Here is a 24044-nt window from a genome sequence, read left to right as displayed (position 1 = left end):
GTGTATTTTTTTACACCCGAGCTATGACTGTAACACAACATTCTTCACCCTCTCCTTTTTTTCTCGATGTACGGCATGCTTTGTATGTATAGCAGGCAGGAAACAATACAGTTCACTGCACACTAATACATGTGGCAGCAATAAATCAAATTAAATCAAATAGAATCAAAGTGGTCTGAGAGTGTGATGTTTACAGAGAGGGGAATAGTCCGAGGAACACAGATTGAGGTGAGTAAGTGAGATGTGTAATTTGAATGAGAGAGGGGGGAGGTGTCTGGGCTGAGAGAGTGAGAGACACTGATCTAGAGATTCATTGAGGGAGAGACTTTGATGGGGTGAGAGAGGCACAGGAGCGGTCAGATAGAGAGATGGGCTGAGAAATGGGGAAAGCAGGAGCCATGATGTGAAACGAGCCGAGAGAAGCTGAGGTGAGGGGGAGAGAGAGGGAGTGAGTTGAGGTGAGAGTTTGTGAAAGAGGAATGTGAGGGAGGAGTGAGTGTAGCAGAGGGATATGTGTTAGTGTGTGTGCGAGAGAGAATATGATTGATACAGTAAAGTGCATGTGAATCCCGGAATATGTGTGTTTGTGGGTGAGTGTGTGTGAACATGTCTGTGTGGGCATGTGTGAGTTTGTTTGAGAGCGTGTGTGCTTGTGGGTGAGTGTGAGCGAGCGTGTGTGAATGTGTGCACATATGTATGTTTGTGAGATTGTGTGTGTGTGTGTGTGTGTGAGCGCATGTGAGTGTGTGTTTGACTGTGTGTGTGATGTGTGAGTGTGTGTGTTAGTTTGTGTGAGTGTGTGTGAGAGTCTGTGTTTGTGTCTGTGTGTGTGCGTGTGAGTGTGTGTGAGTGTGAGAGAGTGTGTGAGTGTGTGTGTGTGAGTGTGTGCATTTGTGTATGATAGAGAGTTTGTGTGAGAGTGCGTGAGTGCGTATGTGTGTGAGTTTGTGTGTGTGTCTGTGAGTGTGTGTGTGAGTGTGTGTGTGTGAGTGTGTGTGTATGTGTGATTGTGTCTGTGAGTGTGTGTGCGAGTGTGTGTGTAGAGTGTGTGTGTGAGTGTGTGTGAGTGTGTGTGTGTGTGAGTGTGTGTGTGTCTGTGTGTGTGTGAGTGTGTGTGTGAGTGTGTGTGTGTGTGTGTGTGTGTGTGTGTGAGTGTGTGTGTGTGTGTGAGTGTGAGTGTGTGTGTGAGTGTGTATTTGTGTATTTCCTCATCCGAGCAGATCCGACCAAAGAACACACCCGTCAACTCAACACTCTGATCAAGGCCTTTGATCCGGACCATCAGAGCACCCTCCGTGCTCTCATCCCACGTACTCCCAGCGTTGGAGATCTCTACTGCCTTCCGAAGATACACAAGGCAAACACACCCGCCTGTCCCATCAAATCGGGCAATGGGACCCTGTGTGAGAACCTCTCCGGCTATGTCGAGGGCATCCTGAAACCCATTGTACAAGGAACCTCCAGCTTTTATCGCGACACTACGGACTTCCTACAGAAACTCAACGCACATGGAGCAGTTGAACCAGGAGCATTCCTCGTCACAATGGATGTCTCGGCACTCTACACCAGCATCCCCCATGATGATGGCGTTGCTGCAACAACCTCAGGACTCAACGCCGACAACTGCCAGTTTCCAGATGCAATTTTACATCCGCTTCATCCTGGACCACAATGTCTTCACCTTCAACAACCAGTTCTTCATCCAGACACACGGAACAGCCATGGGGACCAAATTCGCACCTCAATATGCCAACATCTTCATGCACAGGTTCGAACAAGACATCTTCACCGCACGGCACCTTCAACCAATGCTATACACTAGATACATCGATGATATTTTCTTCCTTTGGAGTCATGGTGAGCAATCACTGAAACAACTATATGATGACATCAACAAGTTCCATCCCACCATCAGACTCACCATGGACTACTCTCCAGAATCGATTACATTCTTGGACACACGCATCTCCATTAAGGACGGTCACCTCAGCACCTCACTGTACCGCAAGCCCACGGATAACCTCACGATGCTCCACTTCTCCAGCTTCCACCCTAAACACGTTAAAGAAGCCATCCCCTACGGACAAGCCCTCCGTATACACAGGATCTGCTTGGATGAGGAGGATCGCAACAGACACCTCCAGACGCTGAAAGATGCCCTCATAAGAACAGGATATAGCGCTCGACTCATCGATCGACAGTTCCGACGCGCCCCAGTGAAAAACCGCACCGACCTCCTCAGAAGACAAACACGGGACACGGTGGACAGAGTACCCTTCGTCATCCAGTACTTCCCCGGAGCGGAGAAGTTACGGCATCTGCTCCGGAGCCTTCAACATGTCATTGATGAAGACGAACATCTCGCCAAGGCCATCCCCACACCCCCACTTCTTGCCTTCAAACAACCGCACAACCTCAAACGGACCATTGTCCGAAGCAAACTACCCAGCCTTCAGGAGAACAGTGACCACGACACCACACAACGCTGCCACAGCAACCTCTGCAAGACGTGCCAGATCATCGACACGGATGCCATCATCTCACGTGAGAACACCATCTACCAGGTACACGGTACATACTCTTTCAACTCGGCCAACGTTGTCTACCTGATACGCTGCAGGAAAGGATGTCCCGAGGCATGGTACATTGGGGAAACCATGCAGACGCTACGACAGCGGATGAATGAACACCGCTCGACAATCACCAGGCAAGACTGTTCTCTTCCTGTTGGGGAGCACTTCAGCGGTCACGGGCGTTCGGCCTCTGATCTTCGGGTAAGCGTTCTCCAAGGCGGCCTTCACGACACACGACAGCGCAGAGTCGCTGAGCAGAAACTGATAGCCAAGTTCCGCACACATGAGGACGGCCTAAACCGGGATGTTGGCTTTATGTCACATTACTGATAACTCTGGTGAGGCCGCACTTGGAGTATTGCGTAAAGTTCTGGTCACCGCATTATAGGAAGGATGTGGAAGCATTGGAAAAAGTGCAGCAGAGATTTATCAGGATGTTGCCTGGTATGGTGAGAAGGTCTTATGAGGAAAGGCTGAGGGACTTGAGGTTGTTTTCGTTAGAGAGAAGAAGGTTAAGAGGTGACTTAATAGAGGCATACAAGATGATCAGAGGATTCGATAGGGTGGATAGTGAGAGCCTTTTTCGTCGGATGGTGATGGCGAGCACGAGTGGACTTAGCTTTAAATTGAGGGGTGAGAGATATAGGACAGGTGTCAGAGGTAGGTGTGGAGTGAAGGATGGAGGGATGGGGTGAAGGAGGAACAGACGGGGTGAGGGAGGGAGAGATAGTGAGATGTGGAGTGAAGGATGGAGGGACGGAGTGAGGGAGGAACAGACTGGGTGAGGGAGGGAGAGATAGTGAGATGTGAGTGAAGGATGGAGGGACGGGGTGAGGGAGGGACAGACGGAGTGAGGGAGGAAAAAATAGTGAGATGTGGAGTGAAGGATGGAGGGACGGAGTGAGGGAGGGACAGACGGGGTGAGGGAGGGAGAGATAGTGAGGTGTGGGGTGAAGGATGGAGGGACGGGGTGAGGGAGGGACAGACGGGGTGAGGGAGGGAGAGATAGTGAGGTGTGGGGTGAAGGATGGAGGGACGGGGTGAAGGAGGAAGTTTGGTGATGACTGAGTATGACGGGTTGTGAGGAATGGAGAAACTCACGAGGGTGAGAATTGGGGCGTGGGATTGACAGATGCGCCGAGTTTATTGAACGCGGGGGAGGTCGGGGAGAGGTTAACAGAACGCAACCGGGGAGAATATGCTGGTCAATTGAATTGAAAGTAATTAAATGTTAAGATACTTGAGGATAGTTTGGAAGACAGACAGAATCAATATGCAATCCCCAGTGAGATCAGGAACACATCCCCATTCTCTCTCCACTCCCTGTGTTGTGGGGACTTGCTGCAAGTATTTTAGGGGCTTGTTTGGTGCTCAGGTTTTATTGAAATGTTTTTCTTTTGAAACATGAGCAACAGGGGAAAGGAGAGTGTGTGAGGGAGAGATTTTGAGAGAATGAGTGTGAGATTGAGAGAGTGGGTGAGATTGTTGCTCCATTTCACCAGACTGACTCTATCCTCCTGACAGCGGCGAATCTCTTCATTTTCTACCTTCCATGCGGCCGTCATCAGGAAACACTCAGTCAGTTTGGATCATTTATGTTGCAGTGTTTATAATCGTTAATCAGATAACTGTCATCAAACAGGCACAATGTTGTTTCTGGGTCTGACAGTGTGGACTGGACAGAGAATGGGGATTTGAACATGTCCGTGTGTTAGCTCCTAAAATTAGGAATTGACACTTGGTCTGTTGTTGCAGGGGGAATGTCCTCAAAATAAGGGGAAGCAGATTTAGGACTGAGCTGAGGAGGAACTTCTTCACACAAAGGGTTGTGAACCTGTGGAATTCCCTGCCCAGTGAAGCAGTTGAGGCTCCCTCATTGAATGTTTTTAAGGCAAGGATAGATAGATTTTTGAACAGTGAAGGAATTAAGGGTTATGGTGAGCGGGCGGGTAAGTGGAGCTGAGTCCACAAAAAGATCAGCCATGATCTTATTGAATGGCGGGGCAGGCTCGAGGGGCCAGATGGCCGACTCCTGCTCCTAGTTCTTATGTTCTTACATTTTCATGTTTACTCCGGGCATCAATTTTATTCATAACACTGGGCACCTTATTACAGAGACCAGCTGTTCACTGAGGTCATCCTCGTGCTCAAATTTGATGAGCATGTTAATAATCATGGGAGAGCTAAGCGTGCGTGTGCGCGTGCGTGTATGTGTGTGTGTGTGTGTGTATGAGTGTGTGTGTATGTGTGTGTGTGTGTGAGTGTGTGTGTGTGTGAGTGTGCGTGTGCAAAATGTTCTGTGTGTCTGTTAGTGTGTGCATGGGTGTTCATGGTTTTCTGTTTTTCTGTCAGCATATGTGTGAAAGATCATTTGTGTGCGTTTCATGTGTGTGTGTGTGTCAGTGGCTATATGAGAATGTGTATTCGTGTGAGAATGTACACACGCACACAGATCTGTTTACATGTGATGAAGATTGTCAGAAAATACAACAAGATATTGATAGTCTGGAAAATTGGGCGGGGAAATGGCAGATGGAATTTAATCCAGATAAACGCGAGGTGATGCATTTTGGTCGATCTAATTCAGGTGGGAGCTGTAAAGTAAATGGCAGAACCGTCAGGAGCACAGACACACAGAGAGATCTGGGAGTACAGGTCAACAGATTTATAAAAGGGGCAGCACAGGTGGAGAAGGTGGTGAAGAAAGTGTATGGAATGCTTGTCTTCATCAGACAGGGCAACGAGTAGAACATTTGGCAAATTATGTTACAGTTGGATAAAACATTGGTTTGGCCACATTTGGAATAGTGTGTCCAATTCTGGTCACCGCACTACCAGTAGGATGTGGAGGCTTTGGAGAGGGCACAGAACAGGTTTACCAGGATGTTGCCTGGTATTAGCTATGAGGGGAGATTGAATAAACTGGGATTGTTCTCCCTGGAAAGGCGGAGGCTGAGGGGCCACCGGATAGAAGTTTATAAAATGATGAGAGGTATAGATAAGGTGAAGAGTTGGAAGCTTTTTCCCAGGGCGGAAATGACAATTACAAGGGGCACAAGTTCAAGATAAGGGGGGAAAGGTTCAGTGAGGATCTGCAGGGGAAGCTTTTTACACAGAGGGTGGTGGGGGCCTGGAACGCACTGCCAAGTGAGGCAGTTACTTCAGACACATTTAAGACTTATCTTGAGAGGCATCTGAACAAGCGGGGAATAGAGGGATATAAGCGGTTGGTCTGGATAGGTAAACATGATTGGCGCAGGCTTGGAGCGCCGGCCTGTTCCTGTGCTGCACTGTTCTTTGTTCTTTGACTGTGTGTATGTTTGCGTGTTCTCTTGTGTGTGTGTGTGTATGTGTGTGTGAGATAGAGAGAGAGAGATTCTCAGTGAGATTGTGTGTGTGAGCATGTGTGAGTGAGCCTATGCGTGAGGGTATGTGTCAGAGAGTTGGTGGTTGTGAATTCCACACATTCACCACCCTCTGGATGAAGAAATTTCTCCTCACCTCAGTTCTGAAAGGTTTACCCCTTATCCTCAAACTCTGACCCCTAGTTCTGGACGCCCCCCACCATCGGGAAGATTCTTTCGGAATCAACCCTGTCTAATCCTGTTAGAAATTTATCATTGATATAAGATCCACTCTCACCCTTTTAAACTCCAATTGAGTGTGAGATGTGTGAGTGTGTGTCAGAGTTTGTTACTGTGAGACTGCATGCATGTGTGTGTGAATGTGTATCTGTCTGTGAGTGTGAGAGCTTACGATTTCCGGACTCATTGTGTGAGATAGTGTGAGAGAATGTGTTTGTGAGAGGGTGTGTGTATCAGAGAGATTTTAGTCTGTGTGTGAGAGAGCGGGAGCTCTGCATGTGAGAGAGTGGCAATGTGGGAGAGACAGAGACGGACAAATTGACCAAGTGTCTAATGGAGACAGACACACAGAGAGGCGCAGGGAAAGATTCGCCAATATTAAAATGATTGTGGATTTACAATGGGCCACAGGAAGTTTGAGAATTCATGGCCAATTACATCATGGAGTGACATTGTGGAAAATTGGCACTGCGAACACAGAAGCTCACACACATAAACTTGGACACACACAGACACACAGACACACACACAGACACACACAGACACAGACACACACACACACACAGACACACACACAGACACACACACACAGACACACACAGACACACACACACACACAGACACACACACACAGACACGCACACACAGACACGCACACACACACAGACACACACACACACACAGACATAAACTTGGACAGGCACACACACAGACACAGACACACACACACACACACACACAGACACACACACACAGACAGACACACACACAGACACACACACACACACCCACACAGACAGACAGACACACACACACACACACAGACACACACACACACAGACACACACACACACACACAGACACACTCACATACACACACAGACACACACACACAGACACACACACACACACAGACACACACACACATACAGACACACACACACACACACACACAGACTCACACACACACAGACACACACACAGACACACACACACACACAGACACACACACAGACTCACACACACACACAGACACACACACACACACACAGATTCACACACACAGACATAAACTTGGACAGACACACACACACACAGACACACACACACAGACACACACACACAGACACACACAGACACACACACACAGAGACACACAAGTACACACACACACACACACACAGACACACACACAGACAGACACACACAGACACACACACACAGAGACACACACACAGACACACACACACACAGACACGCACACAGAGACACACACAGACACACACACAGACACAGACAGACACACACAGACACACACACAGACACACACACAGACACACACACACACAGACACACACACATAAACTTGGACAGACACACACAGACACACACACACAGACACAGACACACACACATACAGAAAACACACACACACACACACACACACATACAGAAAACACACACATACACACATATAGAAAACACACACACACACATGGTGGCAGAGAAACAGACAGTGACTGATTCACACTTAGATTTCTAACAATAAACGCGCTGTTTAAACTGCCACTGGAGAGTGGCGTTAACCCAGCAAACCCACTCAGCTGGGTCAGGATCAGAACTCACCTTCTGCACTCACTGAAACACTCCTGTATCACCTGCCTTATTGCAATGGGATGCCGCGTTTGGGAGCAGGACAGGGGCATGGGGTGTGGAGAACTGCACATGTGGAGGATAAGGATGAGGAATCTATCAAAGAATCCACACAAACCAGGGAGAAACAAACAAGGAAACACATGCTGAAACTGAGAGATTGCTTTGTGGAAAGATTTAGAAATTGTTGGGAACATTGACCCAGTGAAATGTTGCCAATGTGATCAGAATAGATATGGTAAAATCTTTCTACAGCATTAAGGCACGCAGTGTACTGAGTGGAACAATATTGTAGGCAATGGCAGGTTGGTTAAGAAGGTTAAGGCTCATGGGATACAAGGAGAAGTGGCTAGATGGGTGGAGAACTGGCTTGGCCATAGGAGACAGAGGGTAGTGGTCGAAGGGTCTTTTTCCGGCTGGAGGTCTGTGACCAGTGGTGTTCCGCAGGGCTCTGTACTGGGACCTCTGCTATTTGTGATATATATAAATGATTTGGAAGAAGGTGTAACTGGTGTAATCAGCAAGTTTGCGGATGACACGAAGATGGCTGGACTTGCGGATAGCGAAGAGCATTGTGGGGCAATACAGCAGGATATAGATAGGCTGGAAAATTGGGCGGAGAGGTGGCAGATGGAATTTAATCCGGATAAATGCGAAGTGATGCATTTTGGAAGAAATAATGTAGGGAGGAGTTATACAATAAATGGCAGAGTCATCAGGAGTATAGAAACACAGAGGGACCTAGGTGTGCAAGTCCACAAATCCTTGAAGGTGGCAACACAGGTGGAGAAGGTGGTGAAGAAGGCATATGGTATGCTTGCCTTTATAGGACGGGGTATAGAGTATAAAAGCTGGAGTCTGATGATGCAGCTGTATAGAACGCTGGTTAGGCCACATTTGGAGTACTGCGTCCAGTTCTGGTCGCCGCACTACCAGAAGGACGTGGAGGCATTGGAGAGAGTGCAGAGAAGGTTTACCAGGATGTTGCCTGGTATGGAGGGTCTTAGCTATGAGGAGAGATTGGGTAGACTGGGGTTGTTCTCCTTGGAAAGACGGAGAATGAGGGGAGATCTAATAGAGGTATACAAGATTATGAAGGGTATAGATAGGGTGAACAGTGGGAAGCTTTTTCCCAGGTCGGAGGTGACGATCACGAGGGGTCACGGGCTCAAGCTGAGAGGGGCGAAGTATAACTCAGACATCAGAGGGACGTTTTTTACACAGAGGGTGGTGGGGGCCTGGAATGCGCTGCCAAGTAGGGTGGTGGAGGCAGGCACGCTGACATCATTTAAGACTTACCTGGATAGTCACATGAGCAGCCTGGGAATGGAGGGATACAAACGATTGGTCTAGTTGGACCAAGGAGCGGCACAGGCTTGGAGGGCCGAAGGGCCTGTTTCCTGTGCTGTACTGTTCTTTGTTCTTTGTAGCATTCCAAAATAAACTCCATTGGGCTTTGTACTGTCTGAATACACCTGCTATTGGTCTGTGGTTCTGCAATTTCCTCACTGACAAAAACATGGATACAGTCTGTATAAATGATTCGAGCTTTTAACATGAGGTGCGCTTTGGATGTCAAGGAGAATATAGGACATGAGAAGGAAAGGAAGGGAAACTTCTGTTAGATTCTGAAATCTCACACTCAGCACAAAATAGGCGCACAATCACACTCACAGCCACATACTCACACTCAAACTGTGCTGCAGACAACGATTAAGAAGGGAAATTGCCAAAAGCTTTTGATGGGGACAATGTAGAGGGAACTTTACTTCGTACCTCACCCCGTGCTGTACCTGTCCTGGGAGTGTTTGATGGGGACAGTGCAGAGGGAGCTTTACTCTGTACCTAACCCCGTGCTGGACCTGTCCTGGGAGTGTTTGATGGGGAGCGTGCAGAGGGAGCTTTACTCTGTATCTAACCCTGTGCTGTACCTGTCCTGGGAGTGTTTGATGGGGGACAGTGTAGAGGGGTCTTTACTCTGTTTCTAACCCCATGCTGCAGCTGTCTTGGGAGTGTTTGATGGGGGACAATGTCGAGGGAGCTTTAATCTATATCTAACACCATGCTGTACCTGTCCTGGGAGTGTTTGATGGGCACAGAGTAGCGGAGGCTTTGCTCTGTATCTAACCCCGTGCTGTACCTGTCAGGGGAGTGTCCAGAGATGTGCAGGTTAGGTGGATTGGCCATGCTAAATTGCCCCTTAGTGTCCAAATATCTGTAGGTTGAGTGGATTGGCCATGCAAAGCTGTCCCTTAGTGTCCAGAGATGAGTAGGTTGGGTGGATTGGCTGTGCTAAATTGCCCATGAGTGTCCAAAGATGTGTTGCCATGATGTAACCTGGTGTTGTGAGGCTACTTACTGTGCCAAAGGTGTGTAGCTTAGGGGTTGAAGAGGAATGTTCTCAGGTATCCCCTGGGGTGCTCTGTACTTTTTGAACCTCACTCAATCAATACATAGATTGAGAAAGATAGGATATAGTTAAAGAACAAAAAGGAATGTATTTGATAATGCAGACATCAGGAGAGACACACAGTCACTGAGGGTATAATATTGCGAGGGAAAGTTATTATATTATTCTGAACATTTCAATATTCCACCCAGTCTCGTCAATCAGACTGGAGAACCCAATCACAATGTTCAACATTATTACCTCAGCCAACAATGTTCCACCTGACAACAGGAATAGGAGATGATCAGCTTCTTGCCCATGTGGGTTCCTTCCCCTTTACCTGGGAAACATAACCCAGTCACCAAGGCCATTATTAACATCTGTGATCTTTAATTGCTGACAGGAGTCACTCTTTTGCTGGAACCTGGGCCTCTTTTATCAGCTTGAGAGACCGCTCCAGCCTCGTCCCCATCAACGAATTTACCCCCTTCAACAGCAGGCCTGTGATTTCAACTTGTTTTCGTGAATCCAGAAACAGATCAGAGAAGCGGCCTTTCGGTGCCCCATTGTATTCAAGGAATTTGGTCTGTCTCTGATGCGCGACAATCAAGCACAAGGTACAAGGCTTCAGCTATTGAAGGCTTTTATTAGCAAACAATGGAACTAACTAACACGAGTACACCAATTCAGACTGGAGGGGTCCCGCCTGAGCAGAGGGTCTTATAGCTCTCCCCAGGAGGCGGGGCCCGACCGGGATGTGCCATAACCACATCTACCACAGGTAAACACCCTAACCCAACAACATTATAACAACCCCCACAGTGGCAACACCCTAACCCAACAGTAACATTGGAATAACCCCACAGTGGTAACCAACGATGGTTCACCACATTCACCCCTCCTTTAAAAACAAAGGCCGGCGGGGTGCGAAAACAGGTCACATATATACAAATTTCACAAGTCCAGATGGTCTGGAGGGCCACACCGTCGCTGTGATCTCCTCAACACCGGATGCGACACCGGAGCAGGTGCTTGCGGTGGCGTTCTCTCCAAAACAGCGTCCGGCTGTCCCCTTGAGGACTCCCGGGCCAGTTGACCCTGGTGAGGCGATGGTGCAGGGGATCCTGGAACCTTCTGTGGTGGCGTCGATCTCCGAGTCTCAGGCAAGCTGTACATGGGAGTATAACTGTTATGCACTGGTCCCGGTGCTGACCGCGCCAGGTCTGGGGAAGAAATAAGTGATAGGGGATTCGTGACAGGGGGTATGGGAGCGACAGGAGTTGCTACGTCCCCTGCGGGCGCCAGGTCTCGAATCGAGACTGTGTCCTCTCGCCCGTCAGGATATGCCACATAGGCATACTGAGGGTTGGCGTGGAGGAGTTGGACCGGTTCGACCAAGGGGTCGGACTTGCGGGCCCTCACATGTCGCCGCAGAAGGACGGGTCCTGGGTACGTCAACCAGGCTGATCCCCGAGGACGACTTCCGAGGGAATGAGAACATCCTCTCGTGGGGAGTAGCATTGGTTGCCGTACACAGGAGGGAGCGAATGGAATGAAGCGCATTTGGAAGGACCTCCTGCCAACGGGAGACTGGAAGGCCCCTGGATTTCAGCGCCAGTAGGACAGCCTTCCAGACTGTAGCATTCTCCCTCTCCACCTGTCCGTTACCCCTAGGGTTGTAGCTCGTGGTTCTACTAGAGGCAATCCTGTATGAGAGCAGGAATTGCCTCAAGTCGTTACTCATGAACGACGAGCCCCTGTCGCTATGTATGTAGCAGGGGTACCCGAACAGGGTAAAAAGATCACTGAATGCCTTAATCACTGTGGCAGTCGACGTGTCCGCACAGGGGACAACAAACGGGAACCGGGAGTATTCATCTATTATATTGAGAAAATAGACATTCCGGTCCGTTGAGGGAAGGGGGCCCTTAAAATCCACATTCAGCCTCTCGAAGGGGCGAGTGGCCTTGACCAATTGTGCCCGGTCTGGTCGATAAAAGTGCGGTTTGCATTCCGCGCAAATCCGACAGCTTCCTGTTACTGACCTGACATCCTCCACCGAGTAGGGCAGGTTGCGGGCTTTTACGAAGTGGTAGAGTCGGGTGACTCCAGGATGGCACAGGTCATTGTGGAGGGCCTTCAAGCGGTCCTCCTGCATGATGGCGCATGTTCCGCGCGAGAGGGCATCCGAGGGCTCATTGAGCTTCCCTGGACGATACATAATATCGTAATTATAGGTGGAGAGCTCAATTCTCCACCGCAAGATCTTATCGTTCTTGATCTTGCCCCTCTGCGTATTACTGAACATAAACGCCACGGATCGCTGATCCGTGATCAGGGTGAACCGCTTCCCCGCCAGGTAATGGCGCCAGTGTCTGATGGCCTCCACAATGGCCTGAGCCTCCTTCTCCACCGCTGAGTGCCGAATTTCGGGACCTTGAAGGGTGCGGGAAAAAAACGCGACGGGCCTGCCTGCCTGGTTTAGTGTGGTGGCCAGGGCGAAATCCGATGCATCACTTTCCACCTGAAAAGGGATGGATTCATCCACCGCGTGCATCGTGGCTTTCGCAATGTCGCTTTTCAAAGCCTTGAAGGCCAATTGGGCCTCCGGCGTGAGTGGGAAGGTCGTGGACTTGATGAGCGGACGGGCTTTGTCCGCGTAGTTGGGGACCCACTGCGCATAATACGAAAAGAAGCCGAGGCATCTCCTCAGTGCTGTTGTGCTAGCGGGCAAGGGAAGTTCAGTAAGGGGGCGCATACGGTGTGGATCAGGGCCGATGACCCCGTTTTCCACCACGTATCCAAGGATAGCTAACCTGCGCGTACAGAATACGCACTTCTCCCTGTTATAGGTCAGATTCAGGCGAGATGCAGTGCGCAGAAAGTTTTGGAGATTCGTGTCATGGTCCTGCTGGTCATGGCCGCAGATGGTGACGTTATCCAGGTACGGGAAGGTAGCCCGCAACCCGTTCTGGTCCACCATTCGGTCCATAGCACGCTGGAAGACCGAGACCCCATTGGTGACACCAAATGGAACCCTAAGAAACTGGTATAGACGACCATCCGCCTCAAAAGCCGTGTATTGTCAGTCCTCTGGGCGGATGGGGAGTTGATGGTAGGCGGACTTAAGGTCTATGGTGGAGAACACCCGGTACTGCGCAATCTGATTGACCATATCAGATATGCGCGGGAGAGGATACGCATCCAGCTGCGTATAACGGTTAATGGTCTGACTGTAGTCGATGACCATCCGGGGTTTGTTCCCGCTCTTAACCACCACGACCTGCGCTCTCCACGGACTAGCACTTGGCTGTATGATCCCTTCTTTGAGGAGCCGCTGAACCTCAGATCTGATAAAGATCCGGTCTTCAGCGCTGTAACGCCTACTTTTAGTAGCGATGGGCTTGCAGCCTGGTACCAGATTCTTAAATAAAGAAGGTGTAGTGATCTTCAGTGTGGAAAGATTGCATGCGGGGCGCTTTGGGCAACTTGGAGGCTGCGGCTGATTCCCTACTGCCAGTGAAGGGAGTGGCCCACCGTACTGTAGGATCACACTCTTCATGTGGACCATAAAGTTTAGTCCGAGGAGAATTGGCGCGCAAAGGTGCGGCAACACAAGGAGCCTGTATCGCTCGTAAATTGTGCCCTGCACCTCTAGGGTTACCATACAACGTCCTTGGATCGGTACAGACCGGGACCGTGATGCCATAGAAATTGTCTGTTTGGCAGGTAGAACCCGGAGTCCACACCTTTTTGCAGTGTCAGGGTGAATAAAACTCTCGGTGCTCCCACTGTCAAACAGACAATACACAGTACGACCATTTACCTTGATGTTCATCATCGAACTGTCAAGCCTGTGATGCTTTGTCTGGTCCAGAGAGATCGACGCCACCGTTGGCCCCCGGGCGTCACTGCATGCAGCCGAGGTTGATACTGAGGACCCCTGCTGGTCGCTCCTGGTCGTCGTCGACCATGATGGCCGCCCCCATGAATCGCACGTGGGCGAGGGCGCCAAGCGTAGCGACTCCTGGTGGTCATCCTCCTCTTCCGTCAGCCACGCTGGCGCCGTCCTGGATTCGCACGTGGTCGGGCCTCGCGGGTACTGCGACATCGAAGGAGCTTGTCTCCGCTCTGGAGGGTCACAGGCTGCACTGCCGTTTTTGGGCTTCGACCTGCAAACTTTAGCATAGTGCCCCTTTTTACCGCACTGATTGCAAATTGCCGTTTTTGCTGGACACTGTTGCCGTGGGTGCTTGGCCCCTCCGCAAAAATAGCATCGCTGGCCGCCTGGAACTGCTGCCGTCGTCGGGTCGATATGGGAGCGCGAGCCCGTGGGGCGAGGAGGGATTTGTGCTTGCTCCTGCCACGTTGTCTCCGCGTGGTCTTCGGGGTACAGAGCCAAGCTTTTCGACGCTGCCTCCAGCATCTCAGCCATCTCCATCGCTTGGGTCAAGTTGAGGTTCCCTTTCTCTAATAGCTTAAGCCGGATGTACGAGGACCCTACCCCTGCTACGAACGCATCTCGGGCGAGGTCGTACATATATTGCTCTGCCGACACATCTTTGCAGTCGCAGCCCCTGGCAAGCTGCAAGAGCTCATTGGCGTAGTCCTCCATGGTTTCGCCCGACTGCCGACGTCGTGTAGCGAGGAGGTAATGAGCGTGGATCTCGTTGGGTGGTCTCGTGTATCGTTTCTTCAAGAGCTCGATGGCCCTTGGGTAAGTGGTGGCCGCACGAATCGCAAGATAGACCGTGTCGCTTACCCTCGCGTGGAGGACCTGGAGTTTGTCGTCGTCCGTAGTAACAGCTGCAGAGGCTGCCAGGTAGTCCTCGAAACACTTCCACCAGTGGTCAAAGGTGTTAGAGGCACCGACCGCACGTGGGTCCAACGTCAGACGCTCTGGTTTTAATATTTGTTCCATACTCCCTTTACTGTCGAGAGTTTTATGTTTGCTAATAAAATTGATGCGCGACAATCAAGCACGAGGTACAAGGCTTCAGCTATTGAAGGCTTTTATTAGCAAACAATGGAACTAACTAACACGAGTACACCAATTCAGACTGGAGGGGTCCTGCCTGAGCAGAGGGTCTTATACCTCTCCCCAGGAGGCGGGGCCCGACCGGGATGTGCCATAACAACATCTACCACAGGTAAACACCCTAACCCAACAACATTATAACAACCCCCACAGTGGCAACACCCTAACCCAACAGTAACATTGGAATAACCCCACAGTGGTAACCAACGATGGTTCACCACAGTCTCCCACTGTGTTTCCCATCATGCTGCACTCAGAACAAAGTTGGCCAAGGCACACAATACATGTACACTGAAAATACAATTTAAACTTGCTGTGCACCACAGGGATTTTGTTTTAAAATGGGGCGGTTTCTCAGAGGGAGTTTAAAACTTTTCAGGGAAGTGTGGGGAAGTCTCCAGACTTGGGAGAACCCACACACACACACACACACACAGGGTGGGGGGTTGGGGGGTGTGTACTGGGGGGGGGGCGTGGGCAGTGAGGTATACTGGTATTCTGGTATACTAATATTCCCAACAAGAGCCAGAGGTCTCAGTGTTTAAACATATTAAACTGTTCAAACAGAGGCAGGCAGAAAGCCATGAGGCTTCAGAGCTCCCTGTAAACGCAAAGCTTACTCCCATTGCCAAACAGCAGCAACATGTGAGCTGGAAACACCTTCCCTCAGCTTTGTTCCACACTGACCTTTCCACAACCCCAACATGTTGACAAACATTCAACTCTGTATCAAACTGCCTGTCCATTCTGCTCAACACTGGGCCCCTCTCAATCTGGCAGTCAGCTCGTGTCTGAATTGAGACAGAGAGAGCTTTTAAAGTTGAAAGTTTTAAAATTTATTGATTAGTGTCACAAGTAAGGCGACCTCTCAATCTGGCAGTCAGCTCGTGTCTGAATTGAGACAGAGAGAGCTTTTAAAGTTGAAAGTTTTAAAGTTTATTGATTAGTGTCACAAGTAAGGCGACCATTAACACTGCAATGAAGTTACTGAGAGACAGAGAGACACACAGAGACATAGATAAAGAGACAGAAAGAGAGAGAGAGACAGAGATAAAGAGATAAGAGTGAGAGGGAGATAGAAACTAAACTCAATATTCTGCAGCCTTTCCAATTTCAATTCAAACCTGGGCCGCAGACAGAGATAAGGAGACAGAGAGAGAGAGGGGGGTATTTAAAGTTTTAAAGTTTGTTTATTAGTGTCATAAGTAAGGCTTACATTAACACTGCAGTTAAGTTCCTGAGAGAGAGAAAGAGACAGTTTAAAAATGTAAAGTTTATTTATTACTGTCACAGTAACACTGCAATAAACTTACTGAGCGAGATAGAGGGAGCATCCAGACTGGGTTCAGTAACACATTTATCTATCAGATATCTCTCTCTCTGACTCTTTAGCGATGAGATATTTAGCCAGGATAGTTTCACTTGCCCTGTTCAGCAGGCAGGCATTCCCAGGGGACTTCCCGGGGGCTCAGTGGAGGGGGGTAGGGCAAAGAGACAGAGGCTCTGGGGGTGGGGGGTGTCCTCCTGCAGTGTGGGACTCCCTGTGGGATCCGGATTGGAACATTCCCAGTCTCTCTCTCTCTCTCCAACTCACTGCAAAGCACTCGGGAGGGAGAGGGAGCTGAAATTCAAATTCCTGGGCCTGGGGGAAAGGCTTGTTCTCAATCCCAGAATCCTGCTTGTGTTTTTAGACAGGGTGCTGGGATTTGTGGGTGTGGGTGGAGAGGATTGTTCTGGTTAACTGGGGGGAGAGGGAGAGAGGGAGATTTGTTCTTTCCAGCTGAGGTACAATGCAGCCTCTGTGACTAGGCCTCACTTCAAGGCCTAAATCTCAGGAGCAATTTTACATTCGCTTCATTCCCCAACAGGGTTGAAGTGTCTGAATTCAATGGTTGAATGAAAGGTGTAATGCAGCCTCTGTGACTAGGCCTCAATTCCAGGCCTAACCTCAGGAAGGCTTTTGCATTTTGCTTCATTCCCGAACAGTGCCTGTGTTTAAATCGATGGACTCGGCGGTCGAATGAAACCTGCAGCAGCCACTTTAATACAAAGAACAGTACAGCACAAGAGCAGGCCCTTCGGCCCTCCAAGCCTGCACTGACCATGCTGCCCGACTTAACTAAAACCCCCGACCCTTCCGGGGACCGTATCCCTCTATTCCCATCCTATTCATGTATTTGTCAAGATGCCCCTTAAAACTCACTGTCGTATCCGCTTCCACTACCTCCCCCGGCAGTGAGTTCCAGGCACCCTTAGCTTCCTGAGAACGTAGAGGCGTTGGTGGGCCTTTCTTAACTATAGTGTTAGCGTGGAGGGACCAGGACAGGTTGTTGGTGATCTGGACACCTAGAAATCTGAAGCTCTCGATCATTTCTACTTTGTCCTTGTTGATGTAGACAGGGTCATGTTCTCCACTACGCTTCCTGAAGTCGATGACAATCTCCTTCGTTTTGTTGACATTGAGGAAGAGATTATTGTTGCTGCACCAGTTCACCAGATTCTCTTTCTCATTCCTGTACTCTGTCTCGTCATTGTTTGAGATCCGACCCACTACGGTGGTGTCCTGGGCAAACCTGGAGGGGAACTTGGCCGCACAGTCAGAGGTGTATAAGGAGTATATTAGGGGGCTGAGGACACAGCCTTGTGGAGCACCGGTGTTGAGGATGGTCGTGGAGGAGGTGTTGTTGTCGATCCTTACTGATTGTGGTCTGTGGGTTAGGAAGTTCAGGATCCAGTCACAGAGGGAGGAGCCGAGGCCCAGGCCACGGAGTTTGGAGATGAGTCTCGCAGGAATAATGGTGATGAAGGCTGGGTCTGACAATCAACTAGGGGAGGCAGCACACTGTGAGATACAGCCCCCTTGACATTCAACTAGGGGCGGCAGCACACAATGAGAAACACACGCTGATATTCAACTGGGGGAAGCAGCACACAGTCAGAAACACACCCTGACATTCAACTAGGGGCGGCAGCACTCAGTCAGAAAAGCACCCTGACATTCAACTAGGGGAGGCAGCATAGAGGGAAAAATACACCCTGACATTCGACTAGGGGAGGCAGCACTCAGTGAGAAAAGCACCCTGACATTCAACTAGGGGAGGCAGCACACAGTGAACAACACACCCTGACATTCGACTAGGGGAGGCAGCACACAGTGAGAAAAGCACCCTGACATTCAACTAGGGGAGGCAGCATAGAGGGAAAAACACACCCTAACATTCGACTAGGGGAGGCAGCACACAGTGAGAAACACACCCTGACATTCGACTAGGGGAGGCAGGACTCCTCCCCCCCCCATCCTAACCTGTCACTTAAATATCCCTCTACTCCCCAAAAAATAATATCATTTATCTCCATCCTGTGTTTGGTTTGTAAATTAAATGTGCGTGGAGTTGGGGAGGGGGGAGGTCTTCGATTCTGCTGGCTGCTTTTCCCCGAGGCAGCGGGAAGTGGAGACGGAGTCAATGGATGGGTCAATTGGATGGGACGGAGTCAATGGGTACGAAATACACTCGTCTCCCTGTTGTAGGTCAGATTCAGGTGAAATGCAGTGCGTAGGAACTGAAGGAGATTTGTGTCGTGGTCCTGCTGGTCATGGCCGCAGATGGTGACGTTATCCAGGTACGGGAAGGTAGCCCGCAGTCCGTTCTGGTCCACCATTCGGTCCATTGAACGCTGGAAGGCCGAGACCCCATTGGTGACACCAAAAGGAACCCTGAGAAAGTGATACAAGCGACCATCTGCCTCAAAAGCCGTGTATTGTCGGTCCTCTGGGCGAATGGGGAGTTGGTGGTAGGCAGACTTGAGGTCTATGGTGGAGAACACCCGGTACTGCGCAATCTGGTTGACCATGTCAGATATGCACGGGAGGGGATACGCATCCAGCTGTGTGTATCTATTAATGGTCTGACTATAGTCAATGATCATCCGGGATTTGTTCCCACTCTTGACCACCACGACCTGCGCTCTCCATGGACTAGCGCTAGATTGTATGATCCCTTCCTTGAGGAGCCGCTGAACTTCAGATCGAATGAAGATCCGATCCTCAGCGCTGTAACGCCTACTCTTAGTCGCGATGGGCTTGCAGCCTGGCACAAGATTCTGGAACAGGGAGGGTGTGGTAATCTTCAGCGTTGAGAGGCTACAGGCGGGGCGCGTTGGGCAATTTGGAAGCTGCTGTTCTCGCACTGAATGCGAAGGGAATGGCCCACCGTACTGTAGGGTTACACTCTTCAAGTGGACCATGAAATTTAGTCCGAGGAGTATTGGCGCGCAAAGGTGCGGTAACACCAGGAGCTTGAAGCGCTCGTAAACCGTGCCCTGCACCATTAAATTTACCGCGCAACTCCCTAGCACTGTGACAGACCGGGACCTTGATGCCATCGAAATCGTCTGTTTGACAGGTTGGATCTGGAGGCCACACCGCTTCACAGCATCTGGGTGAATAAAACTCTCAGTGCTCCCGCTGTCAAACAGACAAAAAATCAAGTGTTAGTTTACCTGAATGTCCATCATAGACTTGTCGAGTCTGTGAGGCTTGGCCTGGTCCACGATGATCGACGCCACCATTGGTTCATGAGCGCCACTGCAGGCAGCTGAGATAGATGAAGATGACCCCTGCTGGTCGTTCGCGGTCGGTGCCGACCAATATGGCTGCTCCCATAGGTCGCACGTGGGTGATGGCACCAAAATCAGCGACCCCTGGTGGTCGCGCATCTCTTGCGACTCCGTCGACTGTAATGGCGGCGTCCTGGCCTCGCACGTGGATGAAACCCTCGACGATGCCGATGACGAAGAACCGGGTTCCGGGGAGTCGCAGGCCGCACTGCTGTTCCTGGAAATAAGTTTGGATCGGCATACCTTCGAATAGTGCCCCTTCTTACCGCAGGCGGAGCACAACACAGCTTTAGCGGGACATCGCTGCCAAGTATGCTTCACTCCCCCACAGAAGTAACACCGCGGGCCGCCCGGAGCTGCTGCCGTCGTCAGGCCCGAGTGTGGGCACGCCATCACGCAGCTTTTCGAACCCGAGGGACGAGGAGGGATCAGCGACTGCTCCTGCCACGTTGTCTTCGGGATACAATACTAGGCTTTTGGAGGCCGCCTCCAACGTATCCGCTAGTTCTATCGACTTAGTGAGATCAAGATTACCTTGCTCCAACAGTCTGAGTCGGATATAAGATGATCCGATTCCCGCCACAAACGCATCTCGAGCGAGGTCGTTCATGTTCTGGTCTGCCGACACTACTTTGCAGTTACAGCCCCTGGCTAGCTGTAGGAGCTCGTTCGCGGACTGTTCCGTCGTTTCGCCGGGCTGCCGTCGTCGAGTGGCTAAGAGGTATCGAGCATGCATCTCGTTTGGCGGTTTAATGTAACGCTTCTTAAGAAGCTCAAGGGCCCTTGTGTAGTCGGTGGCCGCACGGATCGTGAGATATACGGTGTCGCTTACCCTCGCGTGGAGGACCCGGAGTCTGTCGTCGTCTGTGGTGACCGCTGCGGAGGCTGCAAGGTAGTCCTCAAAACATTTCAACCAGTGGTCGAAGGTGTTAGAGGCGCCCGCCGCACGTGGATCCAGTGTAAGACGTTCGGGTTTTAACATTTGCTCCATACTCTCTGTATCGTTTTCTTTTTTTTTAGCGACGAGAGTTTAATTAATAGTAAATAAAATTGATGCGCGTTATCACACACGAGGCTTGAGATGCTCAAGGAAATAAAGGCTTTTATTTACTATTACAACGAAGCTACCATGTATAGTACACGATCCCAGACTGAGGGGTCCCAGACAGAGCAATTACCTTTATACCTCTCCCAGGAGGCGGAGCCCGACTGGGATGTACCATAATAACTATAATACAGGTGTAACAGCCCAACCCTAACCTCAATAGCAACAAGTAGAACAACCCATCCCTAACCCCAACAGCAACATATATACATACTCGTAGTACTGGCCAGACCATGGCTCAGTACTACCTAGTGGGAACCAACGATGGTTCACCACACACCCCCTCCCTAACCCTGTAACCTCCTCCAGCCCCTACACCCCCTCCCTATCCTGTAACCTCCTCCAGCACCCTACACCCCTCCCTAACTCTGTAACCTCCTCCAGCCCCCTACATCCCCTCCCCTATCTCTGTAACCTCCTCCTGCGCTGACACCACCTCCCTATCCTGTAACCTCCTCCGGCACCCTACACCCCTCCCTATCTCTGTAACCTCCGCCAGCCCCCTACACCCCTCCCTACATCTGTAACCTCCTCCAGCCCCTTATACCCCTCCCTATCTCAGTAACAACCACCAGCCCCCTACACCCCTCCCTATCTCTGTAACCTCCTCCAGCCCCCTACACCTTAAACATCCCTCTACTCCCTCTCCCTCAAAAAATCATTTATCTCAATCCTGTGTTTAGTTTGTAAATTAAATGTCCGGTGTGTGTGGGGTCCTTGATTATGCCGGATGCATTTCCCCGAGGCAGCGGGAAGTGTAGACGGAGTCAATGGATGGGAGGGTGGTTTACGTGATGGACTGGGCTTCGTTCACAACCATTTGTAGTTTCTGGCGGTCTTGGGCAGAGCAGGAGCCATACCAAGCTGTGATACAGCCAGAAAGAATGCTTTCTATGGTGCATCTTTAAACGTTGGTGTGAGAGTTGTAGCGGACATGCCAAATTTCCTAGTTGAATGTCAGGGTTGTGTTTCTGACTCTGTGCTGCCTCCCCGAGTTGAATGTCAGGGTGTGTTTATGATTGTGTGCTGCCTCCCCTCGTTGAATGTCTGGGTGTGTTTATGATTGTGTGCTGCCTCTGCTAGTATTTATTCCCCCTCTCTGAAAGCCCCCTGGAACCCGCTGCAGTCCCCATGTGTCGGTGTAGGTACACCCATGGCGCTGTTAGGGAGCGAGTTCCAGGATTATTATTGGACATCAGTCAGTCCCTGTGTGTGGTGTAGGTACACCCACACTGCTGTTAGGGAGGGAGTTCCAGGATTGTTATTGGACATCAGTCAGTCCCCGTGTGTGGGGTAGGTACACCCACAGTGCAGTTAGGGAGGGAGTTCCAGGATTGTTATTGGACATCAGTCAGTTCCTGTGTGTGGGGTAGGTACACCCACAGTGCTCTTAGGGAGGGAGTTCCAGGATTTCGACCCCAGCCACAGTGAAGGAACGGCCGATATGTTTCCATGTCGGGATGGTGTGAGGGGCTCGGAGGGGGGAACTTGCAGGCGGTGGGTGTTCCCCATGTGTCTGCTGCCCCCCTTGTCCTTCCAGATGGTAGAGGTGGCGGGTTTGGACGGTGCTGTTGATGGAGCCGTGGCGAGTCGCTGCGGTGCATCCTGTAGATGGTACACACGGCTGCCGCTGTGCGTCGGTGGTGGAGGGAGTGAGTGTTTGTGGTTAGCGTGTCGATCGAGCGGGGGGCTGCTTTGTCCTGGATGGTGTCGAGCTTTCTCGAGTGTTGTCGGGAGCCGCACTCATCCAGGCAAGTGGCATGGCCAATCTGGCTAAGTTGCACATCTTTGGGCACTAAGTGGCAATTTAGCAACACCAATCCACCTAACCTGTTCTATCTTTGGACACTTAGGGCTAACTTAGTAAGGCCAATCCATGTAAGCGACACTTCTTTGGACACTTAGGGGCAATTTAGCATGGCCAATCCAGCTAACCTACACACTTTTCGACACGGAGGGGACAATTTAGCACAGCCAATGCACCTAACCTGCACATCTCTGGACAATAAGGGGACAATTCAGCATGGCCAATCCACTGAACCTACTCATGTCTGGACACGAAGAGTACAATTTAGTATGGCCAATCCACCTAATCTGTTCTATCTTTGGACACTTAGGGGCAATTTAGCAAGGCCAATCCACTTAACCGTTACATTTTTGGACACTAAGGGTACAATTTATCATGGCCAATCCACCTAACCTACATATCTTTGGACACTAAAGCATTGTTATTCCACCTCACGTACACATCTTTGGACACTAAGGAGGCAATTTAGCATGGCCAATCCACAAAACTTACCAATCTTTGAACACAAAGGGACAATTTAGCATAGTTAATCCATCCAATTTACTCATCTTTGGATGCGAAGGGACAATTTAGCATGTTTAAACCACCTAAGCTGCACATCCTTGTGAATTATTGAACCCTCTGCTCAGCCGGATACAGATAGAGAGAGAGAGACAGTCAGATTGTCCCGTCACTCCACTGCTCGGCCAGCAGAGCTCAGGAACAATTGGTTAATGATTTCCATACAAAAAAAAATTGGTGAATGAGTTGTCCTGGCGGCTGCGCCGGGCTTTAATGAGCGGAGGCGGGTTTAATTTTCACCTTGCGGTGAAATTTGAAAAGTGGCCGCTTGGAGGAGCGCTTTGGTCGGCATAAATATTCAGTTTCGAATCCTTGGGTTCATGGTGGGTGGAGCAAGGGGGGCAATTTGCCCCGGTCGGCCGGGTTGCAGGTGCCTTCCCCGGGCATGAGATTTCAGATCAGGGTCGGTGATGTGCTTTGACGAGGAGTTAAATCTGTAGCCGCTGGACGGTTAGCAGGTGTCTTCCCCCGGCTTGAACATTCAGATCAGGGTCGGTGATGGTGGTCGGCGAGGGGTTAAATTTGCAGTACCTGACCGGGTTGGAGGAGACTTCCCTGGGCATGAGATTTCAGATTACGCTTGGTGATGGGATTAGGCTCGGGGTTAAATTTGCAGCCGGTGGCCGGGTTGGCGGTGCCTTCCCCAGGCATGAGATTGAGATTAGGGTCGATGATGGGATGAGGTTATGGGTTAGATTTGCAGTGCCTGGCCGGGTT

At 50.4% G+C, this 24044-nt stretch overlaps 1 protein-coding gene across 1 annotated transcript in view; it reads right to left on the bottom strand.

Annotated features, from left to right (window-relative positions):
- Positions 1-10605: 10605 nt before the first annotated feature.
- LOC144488128 (SWI/SNF-related matrix-associated actin-dependent regulator of chromatin subfamily A member 5-like) overlaps positions 10606-24044 on the bottom strand; it is a gene marked incomplete at its 5' end in the record, with an annotated part of 36799 nt that continues 23360 nt past the window's right edge. Inside the window, 1 exon segment of the mRNA XM_078206153.1 lies at positions 10606-10791. Coding sequence (XP_078062279.1) covers positions 10606-10791 — 186 coding nt within the window.

Source organism: Mustelus asterias, unplaced genomic scaffold, assembly GCF_964213995.1.
Source record: "Mustelus asterias unplaced genomic scaffold, sMusAst1.hap1.1 HAP1_SCAFFOLD_1315, whole genome shotgun sequence".
In the NCBI taxonomy this organism is placed as follows: domain Eukaryota; kingdom Metazoa; phylum Chordata; class Chondrichthyes; order Carcharhiniformes; family Triakidae; genus Mustelus; species Mustelus asterias.
This window is presented reverse-complemented; position numbering and strand designations above follow the sequence as displayed.